The 18,357-nt window shown below is 57.6% G+C and overlaps 1 protein-coding gene across 1 annotated transcript; it reads left to right on the top strand.

The window, feature by feature from the left end:
* Window positions 1-5,659: 5,659 nt before the first annotated feature.
* Window positions 5,660-17,527, top strand: DISP2 (dispatched RND transporter family member 2; the record flags this gene model as incomplete). Its single annotated transcript, XM_081228496.1, has 8 exons — window positions 5,660-6,016; window positions 10,989-11,318; window positions 11,611-11,640; window positions 11,790-11,913; window positions 12,184-12,299; window positions 12,413-12,540; window positions 12,909-13,006; window positions 14,261-17,527. The coding sequence occupies exons 1-8, from the start codon at window positions 5,904-5,906 to the stop codon at window positions 17,525-17,527; spliced, it is 4,206 nt and encodes a 1,401-aa protein (XP_081084622.1). The 5' UTR covers window positions 5,660-5,903.
* Window positions 17,528-18,357: the final 830 nt, after the last annotated feature.

The raw sequence follows: 18,357 nt of genomic DNA, 5'->3' as shown, positions 1-18,357 counted from the left end.
GACTGAGTACTGTGACCTGACACATGGTAGGCATGCTACATGAATAATTAACATGATTGAAATTGACCCAAGTAGAAATGAATTAATAGGGGGCTTTCCTGGTGGCACAGTGGTTAAGAATCCGTCTGCCAATGCAGGGAACACGGGTTCAAGCCCTGGTCCAGGAAGCTCCCACATGATGCAGAGCAACTAAGCCCACGCACCACAACTACTGAGCCTGTGCTCTAGAGCCTGTGTAACACAACTACTGAAGCCCGCGTGCCCAGAGCCCATGCTCCACAACAAGAGAAGCCACCGTAATGAGAAGCCTGTGCACTGCAACAAAGAGTAGCCCCCGCTCGCCGCAACTAGAGAAAGCCCGCACGCAGCAGTGAAGGCCCAACGCTGCCAAAAATTAAATTTATTTTTTTTTTTTTTTTTTTTTTTTTTTTTTGTGGTACGCGGGCCTCTCACTGTTGTGGCCTCTCCCATTGAGGAGCACAGGCTCCGGACGTGCAGGCTCAGCGGCCATGGCTCACGGGCCCAGCCGCTCCGCGGCATGTGGGATCTTCCCGGACCGGGGCACGAACCCGTGTCCCCTGCATCGGCAGGCGGACTCTCAACCACTGCGCCACCAGGGAAGCCCCTAAATTTATTTTTTAAAAAATGAATTAATACACGATTGTGAGTCTGGGGATGGATCTGGTGGGTCACGTGTGAGGGTGTAGGGTTCAGGGGTGCATAATGCTCTCATGTCTCTGTCTACCTACCATATGAATGAACCCAGTGCATCCGCTCAACACCCTTGCCTGGCGCCTACTCAGTCTCCAGCTCCACAGTGAGTCCCAAGCTAAGCCACAGGGAGCAGTTTTATCCCTTTCATCCCTTGAAGGGTCTACGTGTGTACATCCTTGGGAAGAAGAAGGAGAGACTGAGATTTAGATTACAGTAAACTAAACTTTACCTGTTGACTCACAGGTGTTCTTTTTGTCACTCCCTGTGCTTGCCTCATAAAGATGGAGCCAGGTAAGTACTGCAGCGGGAGGCTGTAGGGTGGAGGAAGGAAGAGAGAAGGAAGGGGAGGGTGGTGAAGGCAGGGGCAATCAGTCAGTCACATCTACCACAAGCCGAGAGAGTGTGTGTTGGGGGTGGGGGGGGTAGGGTTCCAAAATGAAAACAAGCCCTTGAATTTTGTAATACACTCTACAGTTTAAGAAGCATGCCCACACATCCGTCATCTCACTAGATCTTCAACCTCAGGAGTAAAACAGGCAGGGGCTCCTCCTGTGTACACATGCGCTCTGGGGAATTAGGGGTCATGCTCAGGGTGAGGCCCTGGAGGTGTGGCTGGGTCTGGAGCCCTGAACACAGCTCTTGGCAGCTGTGCCATTGGCTCCCCTCAAAAGGAACAAAAGACCATGCTGGCCCTCAAGAAATAAAAATCTGACTTCCCTGGTTGTCCAGTGGTTAAGATTTCGCACTACCCCTGCAGGCGGTGCGGGTTTCATTCCTGGTCAGGGAAGTTCCACATGCTGTGTGATGCGGCCAAAAGAAAAAGAAAAAAGAAATATACATCTCATCAGGGAGGCGATTCTCACCGAGGGAGCACTTCAGAACACCCAGGACCACTCACATTGGTTACTGCAAGAATGAGCCCTCTGGGCCAGCAGCTGGACAGTGAGGGCAGGCAGGACGGCCCAATCTAAGCAGACTTCCTGCAGGAATGAGACACAGAGTCAAGCAAGAGAGTTCCAAGTGGCAGGAGACATGAGCAAAGGCTAAGAGCTGGGACCAGAAGGTCATAAGCAGAAGCCAAGAAACAGCTGAGGATCTGAGTAGAGATTGGGCTGAGAAGAGTGGGATCCGGGGGGAGGAGGCAGAGGGGGAGACTGGGTGGGGCCCGCCTGAAGGTGGAAGTAGAAGAAACAGGGTTTCCACTGCAGGCGCCTCCCTTAGTGTTAGGGAGTTTGGCCGAGGTTGGGAGGGCAGACAGCTGACAGAGTGAGGACAAGAACCCACGCTTCCTAACTAGCCCCATCCCCCCCCGGAGAACTCAGCTGGCTCTTGAGCCTTGTTGGAGGAGGGGGGTGGGAGGTGGGCACAAAATCAGCACCAGGAGGAAGACAGGATTCTCACTGCAGAACCGAATAACCAAAGCTATTTCTTTTTTTCCCTTCCTTTCCCACAGGTCCAAAGGATAGAAAGTTCCCCAGCCATCTCCCCTTTTTCCTCCCTGCTGCCACGTCCCCCAGACCTCCAGCCCCTTCCTAGACCCTCAGGGAGCAGCCACAGTGTCCCCCAAATGCAGAATAGGGAGGCCTCCGCCCCCACGGCGGGGGGGCGGGGCGGGGCATCACAGCGCAAGTTCGCCCCCTACAGGCGTCAGCCTTCTCCTCTGCTCCCCTCCTGTTTTCCCATCTGTCTCTCCTTTTCTCACATCCCCTCCCTGCCCCAGCAGCCCATCCTCTCTCCTGCTGCTTCCCCTCCTGTTCCATGCTTCTCTGCATTCCTGGCTATTCACAGCCTCCCTGGATAGCTGGCTTGCTCCCAAATCCCAACCACACTGCAGGGCCCCAGTGACCTGCCTCTGCCAGAGAAGGGAGGCTGCCTGCCCTCCTCCCTGCTTCCCCTCCCCCAGCCCCCACTGGCTACCACCAGCAGACGCAGCTCCTAGGCCCGGAACTGGCCCCACCACAGAAAGAGTCACAGAAGAGTCAAGCAGGGTGGGAAGTGGCAGTTTCCAGGCATCACTGAGCCTGGATGGGGCAGCGGCAGCCCTAACTTGGTCACAGGAAAGTCCCTTAACCATGGAGCCTGCTTCTTCCCCACTGATTATAAGCCCTTTTCAGGCCCTAGGCGGCAGGAGCAGACTGGGGAGTTATCCACCCCCAAGAGTAGGGCCATAGCCCCAGCCCTCTCCCCCGGGGCCCCAGGTGCCCTGTGCCCAGCACCAGAAGCAAGGTAGCGTCTCTACTCTTCCCTAGGCCTGTGGCAAGAGGCAAAGAGACTTCTCTGGCCTTGGGGCCTCAGGAGTGGTTCCAGCCAAGACAAAAGGTTAAACCACTTTTCCCAGGACTCTTCTGGCTTAGGCAATAAAGCCTTGATTTTACTTTCTATTCTTCCTGGTTTCTTGAGTCTGGCACCTGCTCAGGGACAGGCATGGGCTCACATGTACTCCCACTGTCACATACACACAACCAGGCACATGCACCCATGCACATGTATCTGTGCACACAGCAGGCATGTACAGGCGCTCACCCATGCACATGTATACAGACATAGCTATTTGTATGTAAATGCAGCACATAGCCTTGTACCTGCATACACTACCTGCATAGAGAACAAGCACTTCCTTACCTTGTCACCTCCTACCTTTGTCTCCTCCCACTCTCCAGCTGCCTCTCCTTCTCCTTGGCTCCTGCATCTCCCCTCACCCTACCTCCTGTCTCCTCCTTGCCCCTGGCCCTCACTGTGTTCCTCTGTAGCCTCCCCCAGCCCCACGTTCACTTCTAAGTAGTCAGCATGGCAAAACCTCTAATCACTCTGCATGGGTTCCTGGGTGAGGGAAGAGAGATGAGATAATTCTGCTTCTTAGTTGCAGATAAAATAAACTGAGGTCCACAGAGTGGGAGTCATATCTCAGCTCAAGGAATGGAACCCAATGAATCTAGGTTCCTCCCCTTGTGTCTGCTCTGTGCTCTGGCTTCATCAAGGTAAAAGGCCCAGGGCTAGAAGCAGTCACTTGCTATCCCTGTCTCCCGACCTCCACAAGGAGCCCCTGCTAGTGCCCAGGAATCCTGAGTCCCCTAGAGTAGGGGCTGGAGAGGGGGAAGGGGAAGGAAGAGGGAGAGTTGACTGCAGGTAAGGTTGGCACTAACCTCTGACTCTAATATTGTTCATCCAGCTTTACACAGGGGCCCTGCCATGGTGGCGGGCATGGTCATGGACCTGGCCCTGGGCACTGCCATGGTGGTGGGCAACCCCCTGGCATGGCAACCATCCTCCAGGTTCCCACCCTGAGCCAGGGCACTGTCCTATGCGGGGCCACCCCCAGGGCCCTGTGGGCACACCCCTGGCCCACATCACTGAGGAAGCAGAAGAAACAGGACATAAGAACGGAGAGCATGACCTGGCATGGGGCCTGAACCAGAATCTTCTGGATCTAATAAACAGCCTCCTGGAGGCCATGTTTTACTCTTAAAAGAGCCTATCTTCCTTCACATCCAAACTGGCACTCAGGGGGCCCAGTGGTCTCTGAGTTCCCTAGTTGTGAAAATCGGCACCCAGTCAGGCATTCTCAGTAGTGTCCATAGCATACGGTCGAACAAGATCACCCCTCCTTTTGTTTTCACTTCTGCCCCAACCCCCCACCAAAGGGTCTCAAGTATGGTCTCATCACATCTATCCCATCATATATACCCAGACCTGGTGGGCCTTCCAAAGTTCCATCTTACATGCCTCACCCTACAGATCAGAGGCCTTCAATGGATCCCTAACTCTCCAGATGTTATTTCTCACTATCCCCTGAAAACACATAGAAATTTCCAGCCTCTTAAACTTTGCACAGTTTCCCCACCACCACCACCTCCACCTCACCCCCAGGTCAGGAATGCCTTCCTTCCAAGCCAGCTGAAGCTCCACCATCAACATGAAGGCCATTAGGATGAGTGAGGTCCTCTCTGTCTTTGCACACTGCCCCCTCCTCTGCAGCTCCTATCGACCATCACATGGGCCCCACCACACCCTACCCAGTTGGCATCAATTAATGGGCTGGCTTTTTATCTCTCTCACCAAACTAAGCTACTCAGGGCAGGGCCACCACTTCTACACCTCTAGACTCTCCCACCCTCATGCCTACTGGTCTATGCCTTGCACACGGTTTGCACACAGTTTAGGGATACCCATAGTCCAAACACTCCTGGGTTCTGACTCTCTCCCCAGCTGCGTGCTTCAGCCAAGGCACCTACCACACACACAGAGAGCCTGCTTACTGTAAAACCTCTTCTGCCCATCCAAATTCCACGTCTGGGATCCTCTCCGCTCCCCAACTCCCAGGCTTCTCACAGGGCCCGTATCTGTTCTAGAGCTGTGGTAACAGCCCTCTAGCCCGGCCTCTCCACCGCCTATCACACCGCCCCTCTCTCACAGCCATTCCCTGACAGGGGAAGCAGCAAGCGCCCTGGAAGGAGTGGCTACTGGGTACCTTCCAGGCTGAAGTGGGGTGGTTATAAGAGAGAGTTGGGGCTTCTCTGAGTGTCTCTCTTGTCCCTCTCCCCGGCCATACCCTACACTTGAATAACAGAATCCAGGCTCCACAACTGAGGGGCGCAGACCCAGGTCCAGATCAATGTGAAGACCCAACTTGAGCAGGTGCTTAGCCTTACTGGGAAGGAAAGGGGGGACGCTGAGCGGAGCCGAGAGAAATGTGAGTCTAAAAGTAGCCCAACCCCTCTCAACCCCTCAGCGTCCGGAGCAGTGAAGTGCCGGCATGGAGCTGCTCCCTCTTTGGGGCTGGAAGAGTCTGCGTTACAAGTTATGAGGCTCTTTACACGGTGCCTGGGGTCGCGTTTCCTGGTCCCTCACGAGAAGACGGATGCCCCCCCAGGAAAGGCCGGTGTGCGAACTACTGCACAGACTCCTAACAGCATCTCTCAGACCTGGCCTGAGTTCAAGGGCCCACAACTCTAGCCCGGGGGTCTTAAAAGACAGCGAGCCCTCGGGCAGCGGCGCGGCGGGAAGCCTCTGTCCCCGCCCCCCGGTGCCGCGCCCATTGGCTGGGCTCCTCGTCGGCCCCGCCCAGCGACCGACCCGCTTGTCGTCGACGCGTGCGCAGGAGCCCGTCGCCGCCGCCGCCGCCGCCGCCGCTGCTGCCGCCGCTGCCGCCGCTTCAGCACCAGCGCCCGGACAGCGGCGCCCCCACGGGCATGGACGGCGGTAGCGGCAGCGGCAGCAACGATCCGGCTCCCGGCCCGGGTCCGGAAGGGGAGCAGCGGCCCGAGGGGGAGCCTTTGGCTCCAGACGGCAGCTCCCCGGACAGGTAGGGGCGGACTGCTCCGCAGACCCAGCTCGCAGACCTTCCCAGAATCCCCGCCCCAGGTATCCCCAGTAGCCGCCATATGTCGTCCCATTCAGTCCCCAGCCCCTCCCAGAGCCCCTTCTGGGGCCTCCAGACTCCCTGCCCCCTGGCCACGCCCTCATCCTGCCGGGTCAATTTTCTCTCTCCCGATACCCGCTACTGTCAGCCCGCTTAGCCCTCACCGCCCCCAGGACCTGCCCCACCCACTGTTCCTACCTTTCCTCTAAGGCCCCGGTATCCCCAGCCCCTCCGGCTTCCAGAGCCCCTCCCTCTAGGCCCTGCCCCCGCGTCTTCTCTGTAAGCCCCAAGCCTGCAGCAACCTCAGTCCGGGTTCCAGCGAGTCAATGTGGTCGAGGGTGCGCGTGTACTGTAGACGGGAGACTCGCCAAGGTGTGTCCTGGGGGGAGGGCAGACACTCGGCCTCCGAGCTAGGTAGGGTCTGTCTTTGTCCATCACCGTCTGTCTCCGGTCTGCCCCACATGGCCAGCTGCGCACGTGTAGGCTCGAGTCCCCACGTGTGGCAGCCACCTGCACTCTTCGGAGGCGCTGCGTGGGCAGGCTCTGAGGCTCAGGCTGCGGTCAGTACCGTCCCTGAAGGAGCACCAGGTTGGCGGGACAGAAGGAACATCTTCCCGCTGCGGGCCCAGATCTTGGTGCCTCTCCTCTCCCTTCCTCCACCATATGTGTGAGGGAACAGCCCAGCCAGGTAGCAATATGGCGCAATTTCTGTGCCCTGCCTGGTCTGCCGCCCCCAGAATCCCTCACCTGACATGACACCGCCTCTATCTCCTGCCTGGACTGAAATAGGAAGCGTTCTTTGGGGGCAAAAGCAGAGGTGGACACATTGTCTTCAGACTGCCCCAGTTAAAATGTGCATCTGTACCTGAGTGAAGAGGAGACCCCACAAGTGGAGGGAAATGTTTTCTTCCCTCTGTGTTGACACATCAGCCTGGGTAGATTTAGCCACCTTTCAGTCTGAAAGCCACAGAACTTTCTTCAACGGGATGGTACACAGGATTAATGTGTTCCCTGGACCAGGGGGCTGCCTGGAACTATGGCTTGACCAAAAAGCCAAGTATGGACAAGGCAGAGACAGTGACAGGACAGGGCAGGGGCCAGGATCATCCCTAGAAGGGACTGGAGAGTCATTTGCTGCCCTGGATATTTTGCCAAGGATCAGCCCTGTCTGGTCTACTCACTTCCCCTGCATGTGGGGGTCATACTTGGGCACAGGAATCACTTGCTTTCTTCTAGCAACTCCCTGAGACTTCTGGCCCCTCTCTGCACTTCCCCAGAGACCCTGGACAAATCAGGCAAAGGGATTCATTTCAATCCAAGAAACAAGAATACATTCCTGCTGAACGAAGTAGCACTCTGGGGAGTGAATAAGATAGCGCCCGCGTGTGCGCACACACACACACACACACACACACACACACACCCCTTTACTAATACATTGACAACAGAGCAATTTGAAATAGTTCATTCTTTGTGTTTTTAAAATTACCTTTTTATTTTCCTAGTGGCGTGAATTGCTCCCTCATCTGTCCTGGCCACTCTGCAGGATCACATGGATGTCCATATGGCTACGTGTCTGTGGACTTGGGGGCATGGTTAATACACATGTACATTTTCCGCTCACGGGGCTCCCAAGAGAGGTGTCTGGGGCACTATTAGCCAGGCCCTGACTGCTGTGACTTTGGCCATGAGTGAGGCCTGTGTCATCACTTTCCATTAACCTACCTGCCTGCCCCAATCACTTAGCTTACAGACCAGTGGGCCCAGGCAGGTGGCCCAGGAAATCGCTCATCCCAGTCAGAGCCATGGAACTGAGAGGGTGAAAATGAAAGCCCCCTGGGGAGGCAAGGCGTGGGGTGCTTAACTCATACTATTACTAGGTCTCCTGAAAATAGAGGGCAGCAGTGGCTGGCAGGAGAAAGCTTTTATTCTGAGAACAGTTTGGCTCTTCTCCTTGGGAGGGTCAAGACAAACTCCCGGTTCTACAGCAGTCGGAATGTGGAAAGTTTCAAATTCTGCCACATTCACAATGATGGGCACAGTCATAAAGGGTGAGATTTGGGAGAGGGATAGAAGGGATTGAGAGGAAGCGGCTGGGGCCAGGGAGACCCCAGTAGAAGCAAACCAATGGTGGATGCTGGAATCCCCCTTGAACAGGAGCCTGCTAAGGAAGGGGGTGGCTTATGAGATTTGGTAGACTGGTTAAGGACAACTGGAGTTCCTGTTCTCTGCCAGCACGCCCTGGAGTGCTGGCTTCCCTTAATGAAAAAGAAACTGACACTCCAAGCGGGGGCCTGGCTCCTAGGATAAGCCCGAAGCTCAGTGAGTGCTCTAAGACCATGCGCAGCTGAAATAGGCACCCTGGCTGCCCCACCCTCCTGACTGCAGAAAGCAGGCCCTGCTCTAAAGAGGGAGACTAAGACTAATGGGTCACCTTCATGCCTTCAGGATCCAACCCAGACCAAGCACAGTATCCAGCCTGTGGCAGGTGCTCAAAAAAGACCTGCAGGGGCTTCCCTGGTGGCGCAGTGGTTGAGAGTCCGCCTGCCGATGCAGGGGACACGAGTTCGTGCCCCTATCCTGGAGGATCCCACGTGCCGCGGAGCGGCTGGGCCCGCGAGCCATGGCCGCGGAGCCTGTGTGTCCGGAGCCTGTGCTCCGCAACGGGAGAGGCCACAGCAGTGAGAGGCCCACGTACAGCAAAAAAAAAAAAAAAAAAAGACCTGCAGAATAAAAATCTTAAAGAAGTAGATGTCCACACTTACACACATGAACCCCGGTCATTTTTCCAGCTTCCCTTTGGCCCATGGTGATGGGCCCATAAGCTATTTTATCTGCAAGGACACTGGTTGCTGTGTCATCTGAGGTCTTGCTTGAGAACAAGTTTAGTCAAATTCCTATTTTTCTAAGTGTTGAGTTAGTTAGAAAAAAAAATCAGTGGTTTAAATCATGAAACAAATTCTGATGCTGCTTCTGGATAACAAAAAGAAAAGTACTTATATATGTAGTGAGATTCTCAAGGTGTGAGAAGTTCTCAAATGGAGATATATTATCTGCAGTGCCTAAAGAGGTCAAATTGTAAATATAAATATACTTCTTAAACTACACACTCCCTGCAGCACTGAGTGTGGGAAGAGGCAGGAAAGTAAATGTCTTCCACATGCCAGGCTCCACGCCAGGCACCTCACATGTGTTACCTCAGTTAATGCCCATACTAAACCTGAGAGGGAAACGTTATCATCGTACCCTCACTCAGCAGACAAGGATGCCAATGCTCCAAGAATTGTGTGTCTTTCCCAAGACCCCAGAGTTAAAGGATGATGGAGCCAGGATCCCACCTCCACTGCTCCCCTATTTTAGTCCAAGCATGAGAATTATACCCCACCCCCTGACTGTCTGCCATCCAACCTTCTGGGAGGAAGAGGAGGAGCTTGCCTATTCTTTCCAGTTCCTCTACTTGGTCTCTGGGCAGAACCCAGCCTCTGTGGGCAATGTCCACGTGCCACCACAGCCAGGACTCTGGCCCACGGCCTCTTCAGCAGTGCAGCAGGCAAGACTGGAAGCCAGGGTTTGCTCGGCATAGACCTGGCTCTCCCATGGGAGCTATGCAAGTTGTAGCAGGCGGATGGAAGAAAGACTCGCTGGAGGGCCCAGAACCCCTTGGGAACCCGCCATGGCCCTCAGGCACTCTGTTCTGTGGCCATCTTCTCCTGTCCCAGGTCTGGCAATCCTGCCCCTGGGGTGGGACTGCACCTCTGCCTGCACCCAAGGAGTGGGGCTGGGTCCATGCACAGAGTGCTGCCCTCATGCGTAATTTGGAAAGAGGAATCTATTGCTGACTCCTCCCTGGCAAGCTCCTTGGGGGTCCCAACTCCCTCTCCCAACTGTGCACACCGTTGCAGAACAAACCTCCTGCCCCAAGGCCCGGGGTTGGTGAAAAGGCAGTGGTTGCCTCTGCAAAGCTTTCCCTGACCCCCCCATCCCTGTCAAAGTTGGGTCCTCCTCTGGGCACCTTCAGCCCTGTGTGACTTCCCCTCTCACAGCACTCAACACGGTGGCCCCTGCACATCGCCCACCTACCATGAGTGCCTGGAGGACAAGGACTGGGCTTTATTCATCCTGGCACCACTATTAGCAGCCCGTCCAGCACTCAGCCTTCACTCAGCAAACGTCCCTGGGGCACCTTCGGTGTGCAAGGTGCTGCTCAAGGCATTGGGGACACAGATGAACAAATGCACCAGGCCCTGCTCTCCCAGAGCTCACGTTCCATAGGAGAGACAGGCAGTAAACATGACAATATATAATACAATGTCCAGTTGTGGAAAATGCTAGGAAGAAATATAGAGTAGGTAGGGGGATGGGAGTTGGTGGATGATTATTTAGAGAGGGTAGTCAGGGAGGGCTTCTCTAAGAAGGTAATGGTGTGAGCCGTGCAGTTATCTGGGGAGGAACATCCCAAGCAGAGGGCAAAGAAAGCTCAAAGGCTCTAAGGTGGGAACAAAAGTGCAGCAGGTGCTCAATAAACGTCTGACAAGAGGATGAAGAGACAACTATAGCAGAAAGAGCACAGGGCTGCAAGTCAGAACTGGGTTCAAGGCCCAGCTCTTCAGGGCTCACTGAACCTCAGTTTTCAAATCTATAAAAGAAGGAAAGTACTTCCCCTGTATGGTTTTTAAAGGAGTAAATAAGATCATATGTGTTTTGAGGTGCATGGGCAGATGACTGAATGAGACAGTGAACCCCAAGAAGTAGGCTGGGGGTGTAGACCCAGAGCCTCCACCCTCCTTGCCTCTCCCCAGGCCTAGGAATAGAACAGCCTGAGCCCCGTCCATCTCAGCTCACTGAGCAAGGCTGCTGCATGGTGTGGACCACCGCTGTCTCCCACCCCCTTTTTCCCTGTCTCCTCTCTCCCCAGGTCCCAGAGCAAGGCTGTGGTCCCTGAGGCAAGCCCAGAGAGAAGCTGCACCCTCCACAGCTGCCCCCTTGAGGACCCTTCCAGTTCTTCAGGACCCCCACCAGCAACTTCCACCCTTCATCCTGTGGGCCCATCCAGCCCCTTGGCCCCTGCCCACTTTACCTATCCCCGGGCACCACAGGAATACCGGGGGGGCAGCTCCCTTCCAGGGCTTGGGGACCGGGCAGCGCTGTGCTCCCATGGCTCCAGCCTCAGCCCTTCCCCAGCCCCCTCACAGCATGATGGGGCCTGGAAGCCGGCATCTGTGCAGCACCATGTGGTCAGCGTCAGGTAAGGAGGGGTCCAGCAGCCTGCCAGCTGCCCTGGAAGGTGGGGCAGGGCTTAAAAGTGGGGTCGACCCCCGCCCCCAGGCTCTGGACTCCTTCACTAGGAGGCAGCCCAGGATGTCCCCTGCGTCTGATGGAGGAGGCAGCCTGGATGGAAGAGGAAGGAAGCGTTGGAGCTTGGGAGTGGGAAAGCCTAAAAGGGTTCATACCATCTTCCTCTATCCTCCACCCCCATCCCAACCTCCCACCCTACAAGAGGACTCTAGCAAGCAAGTGTCTTTTCTTCTCTTCCACAGGCAGGTACGGGCCTTCCAGATGCCAAAGAGGTAGGCCTGGGCCTTCTCTGGAGCCCTAGGGGTGGCCAGGCCAGTGCCCAGTTTAGCCCCACCATCCCTTGTTGGTAGCTTCTAAGCTCCCACATTCCCTGCTATCACACCCAACGCTAATTCATGTGGGATCTCTTCCTCTTTCCCAGCTATTCCCAGCTGATTGCTGAGTGGCCAGTGGCCGTGCTGCTGCTGTGTCTGGCTGTCATCCTCCTCTGCACCCTGGCTGGACTGCTGGGGGGCCAGCTACCCGATTTCTCCAAGCCCTTACTGGTGAGGGACCAAGGGGAGGGATGGGCCCCCAGGCCTGGCCACCTCAGCTCAGTCTGGGGCAGAAAGTTGGAGTGGCCCAGCTGGGAGTGGGGTGGCAGCAGTGGGCTCTCCAGAGAGAGCTGGGAGATGGTATAGAGGTGATCCTCGTGTCCAACAATCCAGGCAGGCAGGCCAGCCTTCCCTGCTCCAGGGACCCAAAAGGGCAGAGCCGAGAAGGGAGAAGGAGAACTCCCCCTCCTGTCGGCCTGATCTCTGCCCTCCTCCCTGCAGGGCTTTGAGCCTCGGGACACGGACATTGGGCGCAAGCTAGTGGTCTGGAGAGCACTACAGTCCCTCACAGGCCCCAAGAAGCTGCTTTCCCTTTCTCCAGACCTTGAGCTGAACAGGTAATGGGTTCCCATCTTTCCACTGTTGGGGGGAACCGGGGAAGGAACGAGGTCTCCAGAGAGCAGCCGAAAGCAGGTCAGAGGGCCTGGCATAGATTTTCTCTCTACCTCAGCTCAAACCCCCATACCACTCTGAGCCCCACACCCTGGAGCAGTGCCCAGGAGGGCATGGTCCGGCCTCGGAGGATGGTGGAACCCCTGGAGGCCAGAGGGCAGGAGAGCTTCTTCTGTGGCCCCCCTGGTAAGCTGCGGCCTGGCCAGTTCCTGGCTTTAATGGTGGTTACCCCCCTCCCCACCTACGAGAACATGAGGGCCCAGGAGAACAAATCTGGGCAGACAGAAGGGCAAGGAGCCTGGCCAGTCACATTCAAGCCAAGGAAGTTGAGTTACAGCTGGGAGGATGAGGCAGGTCTCAGGTACTCCAGCCAGGTAGGGGCAAGCTGGATGGGGGTGTGCCACAGGGGAGGGATGCAGGCCCAGGATCAGGCAGCCAGGCACAGGTTTCAGGCTCCTGGGAATCTAAACCTCTTATGGCCCTGGGTAAGCATCTTCCCTTTGGTGGGCCCAGGACCTGGGGCCAAAGGGTGAGCTCTGGGCGGTGTGTTGCAGAGAAGAGCTATGCACAGCTGGTGTTCATGTCCACCTCAGCGGGCAGCCTGTGGAACCTGCACGCCATCCATTCCATGTGTCGCATGGAACAGGATCAGGTGAGCTGGCTAGGGAGGTGCCAGGGGCTGGGAGGGAACCAGGGACACCAGGGACCTGATCATAAGGAAATACAGCTGAGCCAGGACTCCCAGCCTGGACTAGGAGAGAGCATTCCCTGCTTAGAAAATTACTGCAGCCCTGCTGAGAGGTTCTGGGTTGGCGGGGAGAGAAGAGTCAGCTGTTGCCAGAAGAGCCAAGACACAGGTGCTGGAAGACAGACCCTGCAGAGCCTGGGGATTTTCGAAAGGTCCTGAAAAGGAGCCTCAAGAGCTGTTGAGGAGGCCCTGGCCCAAGGCCCCCAGCCCCCATCAACTCAAGCGCTGCAGATCCAGTCATGCTAACTGGAGAACCATGTGCTATAACATCTGAAGAAAGTTTCACTACTAAAAACTGTGTGAACACCACTAGGCTTAAAGAACATGTGCTCTGGAGTCAGATGCCTGAATTCAAGGCCAGCTCTAATACTTCTTGGCTGTGTGACCTCAGACACATTTCTCAACCTCTCGGTGCCTCGGTCTTTGTCTATATAAAATGGGAATAATGGTAGTTTCCTCATAGGGGTGTTGTGACAATGAAACAAGGTAGAATTTGTAAAAAATACAGCATAATGACTGACATTAGTGATCTCTCAATAAATGTTACTATTGTCACCATGATCTCAGGCCCAACGCCATACATCCAGTTGATGGCAGTACAGGGCCTCTGATTCCCAGGCTGGCATTCTCTGTAACTACACCAGCTATTGTAATGTCAGCATCAGGGTTGGGAGAGAAAAACAGGCATGAGGTCTGAAAAAGAAATAGCCCTATCCCTCACAAGGTTTAAGCAGACCAGTGGACAGAGATAGGGGGCTAGGGTTTGGCAGTGACCCTGATCCTGGAATTTTTCGGCCTCCACTTTTCCCACCTGTCCAGTTCCCTGGACACTTGGCCCCGTTCCATCTGTGGCTGCCACTTCCACTCCTACTCCTGTCTCAGGCAGTGCAGAGTTGGGGTGTGTGACCTGCTGGGGCCCTTAGGGCAAGACCTCTCAGGCTGAGGCCTGGGGCAGCATTCCTGAGGCTCCTCTTTGATGGAGTCAAGATGTAGCTGCTGGAATCTGGGTCTGGCCAATCAGGTTTTGCTGGGCAGTCAAGATACCTCTCTGCCTCTGCCCTAAAGCCTGAAAGGAGGTGAGAGGGCCTCGGACAGTGCTGGGGAAATCTGGGCCCCTGCACTGCCCCTGAGCTCTCTCCTGCTATGTGTGTCCTATAGGTCCGCTCCCATACCAGCTTTGGGGCTCTGTGCCAGCGTACAGCGGCCAACGAGTGCTGCCCCAGTTGGTCCCTGGGCAACTATGTGGCCGTGCTCTCCAATCGTTCCTCCTGCCTGGACACTACTCAAGCCGACACAGCCCGCACGCTGGCCCTGCTGCGGGCCTGTGCCCTCTACTATCACCGTGGTGCCCTGGTGCCCTCCTGTCTGGGACCTGGGAAGGACAAGCCCCCGCGCTGTGCCCAGGTTCCCACCAAGTGCTCCCGGAGCAGTGCTGTCTACCAACTCCTGCACTTCCTGCTGGACAGGGACTTTCTGAGTCCCCAGACGGCTGACTACCAGGTGCCCTCCCTCAAGTACAGCCTGCTCTTCCTGCCCACCCCGAAGGGTGCCTCCATGATGGGCATCTACCTGGACCGCCTAGCCGTGCCCTGGGGGCTCTCCGACAACTACACATCCATCACTGGCATGGACCTGGGCCTCAAGCAGGAGCTGCTGAGGCACTACCTGGCCCAGGATACGGTGTACCCCTTGCTGGCCCTGGCCGCCATCTTCCTCAGCATCGCCCTCTACCTGCGCTCCCTCTTCCTCACACTCATGGTGCTACTGGGGGTGCTGGGCTCCCTGCTGCTTGCCTTTTTTCTTTACCGAGTGGCCTTCCGGATGGCCTACTTCCCCTTCGTCAATCTGGCGGCCCTTGTCCTGTTGAGCAGCGTCTGCGCCAACCACACCCTCATCTTCTTCGACCTCTGGCGCCTCAGCAAGAGCCAGCTGCCCTCCGGGGGGCTGGCACAGCGCGTGGGCCGCACCATGCACCACTTCGGCTACCTGCTGCTCGTCTCGGGCCTCACCACGGGAGCGGCTTTCTACGCCAGCTACCTGAGCCGCCTCCCCGCCGTCCGCTGCTTCGCACTCTACATGGGCACGGCTGTGCTGGCGCACCTGGCGCTCACGCTGGCCTGGCTGCCCTCCTCCGCGGTGCTCCACGAGCGCTACCTAGCGCGCGGCTGTGCGTCCCAGGCGCGCGGCCCGTGGGGCGGCAGCGCGCCCCGGCGACTGGCGCTGGCGCTGCACCGGCGGCTCCGCGGGCTTCGGAGGGCGGCCGCCAGCACCTCGCGCCTGCTCTTCCAGCGCCTCCTGCCCTGCGGCGTCATCAAGTTCCGCTACATCTGGATCTGCTGGTTCGCCGCGCTGGCGGCGGGGGGCGCCTACATCGCCGGCGTCAGCCCCCGCCTGCGGCTGCCCACGCTGCCGCCGCCCCGCGGCCAGGTCTTCCGGCCCAGCCACCCCTTCGAACGCTTCGACGCCGAGTACCGTCAGCAGTTTCTGTTCGAGCGGCTGCCTCAGGGCGAGGGCGGCCACATGCCTGTGGTTTTGGTGTGGGGCATCCTGCCGGTGGACACTGGCGACCCCCTGGACCCTCGCAGCAACAGCTCTCTGGTGAGTGACCCTGCCTTCTCGGCCAGCGGTCCTGAGGCCCAGCGCTGGCTGCTGGCACTCTGCCAGGGAGCTCGGAATCAGAGCTTCTTTGGGGCCCAGCCAGAGGGCTGGCCGACACTGTGCTTCGTGGAGGCCCTCCGGCGCTGGATGGAGAGCCCCGGTTGTGCCCGCCTGGGGCCTGGCCTCTGCTGTGGCCCCTCGGGCTTCCCCTGGGCCCCCCAGCTTTTCCTGCACTGCCTCAAGATGATGGCTCTGGAGCAAGGCCCCGAGAGCACCCGGGACCTGGGGGCCCGCTTCAATACCCAGGGCGGCCTGGCTGCCCTGGTCCTGCAGTTCCAGACCAACTTCCAGTATAGTCCAGACTACAGCCAGGCCCACCACTTCTACACTGAGGTCAGCTACTGGCTGGCAGCAGAGCTGGGCAGGGCACCCCCCGGCCTGCGCCGGGGTTGGTTCACCAGCCGTCTGGAGCTGTACAGCCTGCAGCACAGCCTGAGCACCGAGCCTGCCGTGGTGCTGGGCCTGGCGCTGGCGCTGGCCTTTGCCACACTGCTGCTGGGCACCTGGAACGTTCCACTTAGCCTGTTCTCTGTGGCAGCCGTGGCAGGCACCGTGCTGCTCACGGTGGGGCTCCTGGTTCTACTCGAGTGGCAGCTCAACACTGCTGAGGCCCTCTTTCTCTCTGCCTCTGTGGGCCTCTCGGTCGACTTCACCGTCAACTACTGCATCTCCTATCACCTGTGCCCACACCCTGACCGCCTGAGCCGCGTGGCCTTCTCGCTGCGCCAGACCAGCTGCGCCACGGCAGTGGGGGCTGCAGCCCTGTTTGCAGCCGGTGTGCTCATGCTGCCTGCCTCGGTGTTGCTCTATCGTAAGCTGGGCATCGTCCTCATGATGGTGAAGTGCGTCAGCTGCGGCTTCGCCAGCTTCTTCTTCCAATCTCTCTGCTGTTTCTTTGGACCAGAGAAGAACTGTGGGCAAATCCTCTGGCCTTGTGCCCACCTGCCATGGGACGCCGGAACTGGGGAGCCTGGTGGGGAGAAGGCAGGCCGCCAACGACCAGGGCCAGTGGGAGGGGCGCCTGGGTCCTGTCCAGAGCAGTACGAGTTACAGCCCCTGGCACGACGCCGGAGTCCCAGCTTTGACACTAGTACAGCCACCAGCAAGCTGTCCCACCGGCCCTCAGTGCTCTCTGAGGATCTACAGCTGCATGATGGCCCCTGCTGCTCCCGGCTCCCACCAGCCCCTACCTCCCCAAGGGAGGTGTTCCTGGACCACCAGGCACTCTTCAGCCAGTGCCCAGCCCTGCAGACCTCCTCCCCCTATAAGCAGGCTGGCCCCAGCCCCAAAACCCGGGCCAGGCAGGACTCCCAAGGGCAGAAGGCTGAGCCCGTGCAGGCATCACCGGAAGCCCCAGCCCACTCCCCCAAGCCCAAGCCCCAGGTCGCAGAGCCTCCTGATTGCCTCTGCTCCTCAGCCAGCACCCTGGAGGGGCTCAGTGTGTCTGATGAGACCTGCCTAAGCACCTCTGAGCCCAGTGCCCGTGTGCCAGATTCCGTGGGTGCCTCTCCAGAGGACCTGGATGAAACTGAGCAAACAGTACATGAGCGGGGCCAGCTGAATGGGAAGCGGGACACGCTGTGGCTGGCGCTGAGAGAGACCGTGTACGATCCATCACTGCCCGCCTCCCACCAGAGCAGCTCATCCTGGAAGGGCCGTGGGGGGCCGGGGGATGGCAGCCCTGTGGTGCTGCCCAACAGCCAGCCAGATCTGCCAGACGTTTGGGTGCGCAGGCCCAGCACCCACACCTCAGGCTACAGCAGCTGAGGGGGGCCCCGAGAGGCCGGACTGGGGCCCAGAGCCTGTCGGGGGTGACAAGGCAGGGGCAGCAGCAGGCTAGAGCCTGTTGGTGTTTCCTCACATCAGCGTGGAGGGGTCTCACTCTCCAGCTGTGGATTTTAAACCGTGCCAGATGATCCAGCTTTGGTAGGGGCTTCTGCTTCCTCCCCACATCTAGAGGATTCAGTGGGGGCGTGCGGGGGGGTGGTCTTTGGAGTGAAACGCCAAGCTCTCCTTGTGACCTGCTGAGGACTCATCCACCCCACAGTGCCAACCAGGACCCACCCTCTGGAAGGGGGAAGGCCACAGGTGTAGCTCTATGTATCAGGGGAGGCTGACCTGGCCCCCATGCCAAGTGACAAGAAGGTCATTGGGACTAAGGGACCCAGTCCTTGGGACCCTGCCAGGGCCCCTCACCAACCAAAAGAGCGCTGGGAAACCTCAGCAGCCTCCTGGACCTCACACCTTTCAGGGGCTTTTTATCAGGACACTTCCTTCTCTTTGGGGATCCTCTCTGGGCCAGAATTGGGCTGGGCCCTCTGTCCTTAACTACCTGTGCCCCTCACACTCCTCAGTCTGACCAGGAATTTGTCAAGGCCAGGCAGAGATGGCTGCTGGAAGTGAAGCGGAGGAGGAGGAATGGTCAACCTCAGAGCACCCCTAAATTGCTGATGGTCCCTCATGGGGAGCTGCATCGACATGGAAGGGTCCTCTCCCCTGTTAACAACAATAAGAATCCTTTACGTCCTGCACTTTTTAGTTTGCAGACCACTTCCACACCCATCGTGTCCTGGGAATCTCACCACTTCTGTATGGGG

Source organism: Mesoplodon bidens (assembly GCF_964165515.1).
Source record: "Mesoplodon bidens genome assembly, chromosome: 3".
Lineage (NCBI taxonomy): Eukaryota > Metazoa > Chordata > Mammalia > Artiodactyla > Ziphiidae > Mesoplodon > Mesoplodon bidens.
The sequence above is the reverse complement of the archived record's forward strand: the minus strand, read 5'-3'. Positions and strand labels throughout refer to the sequence as shown.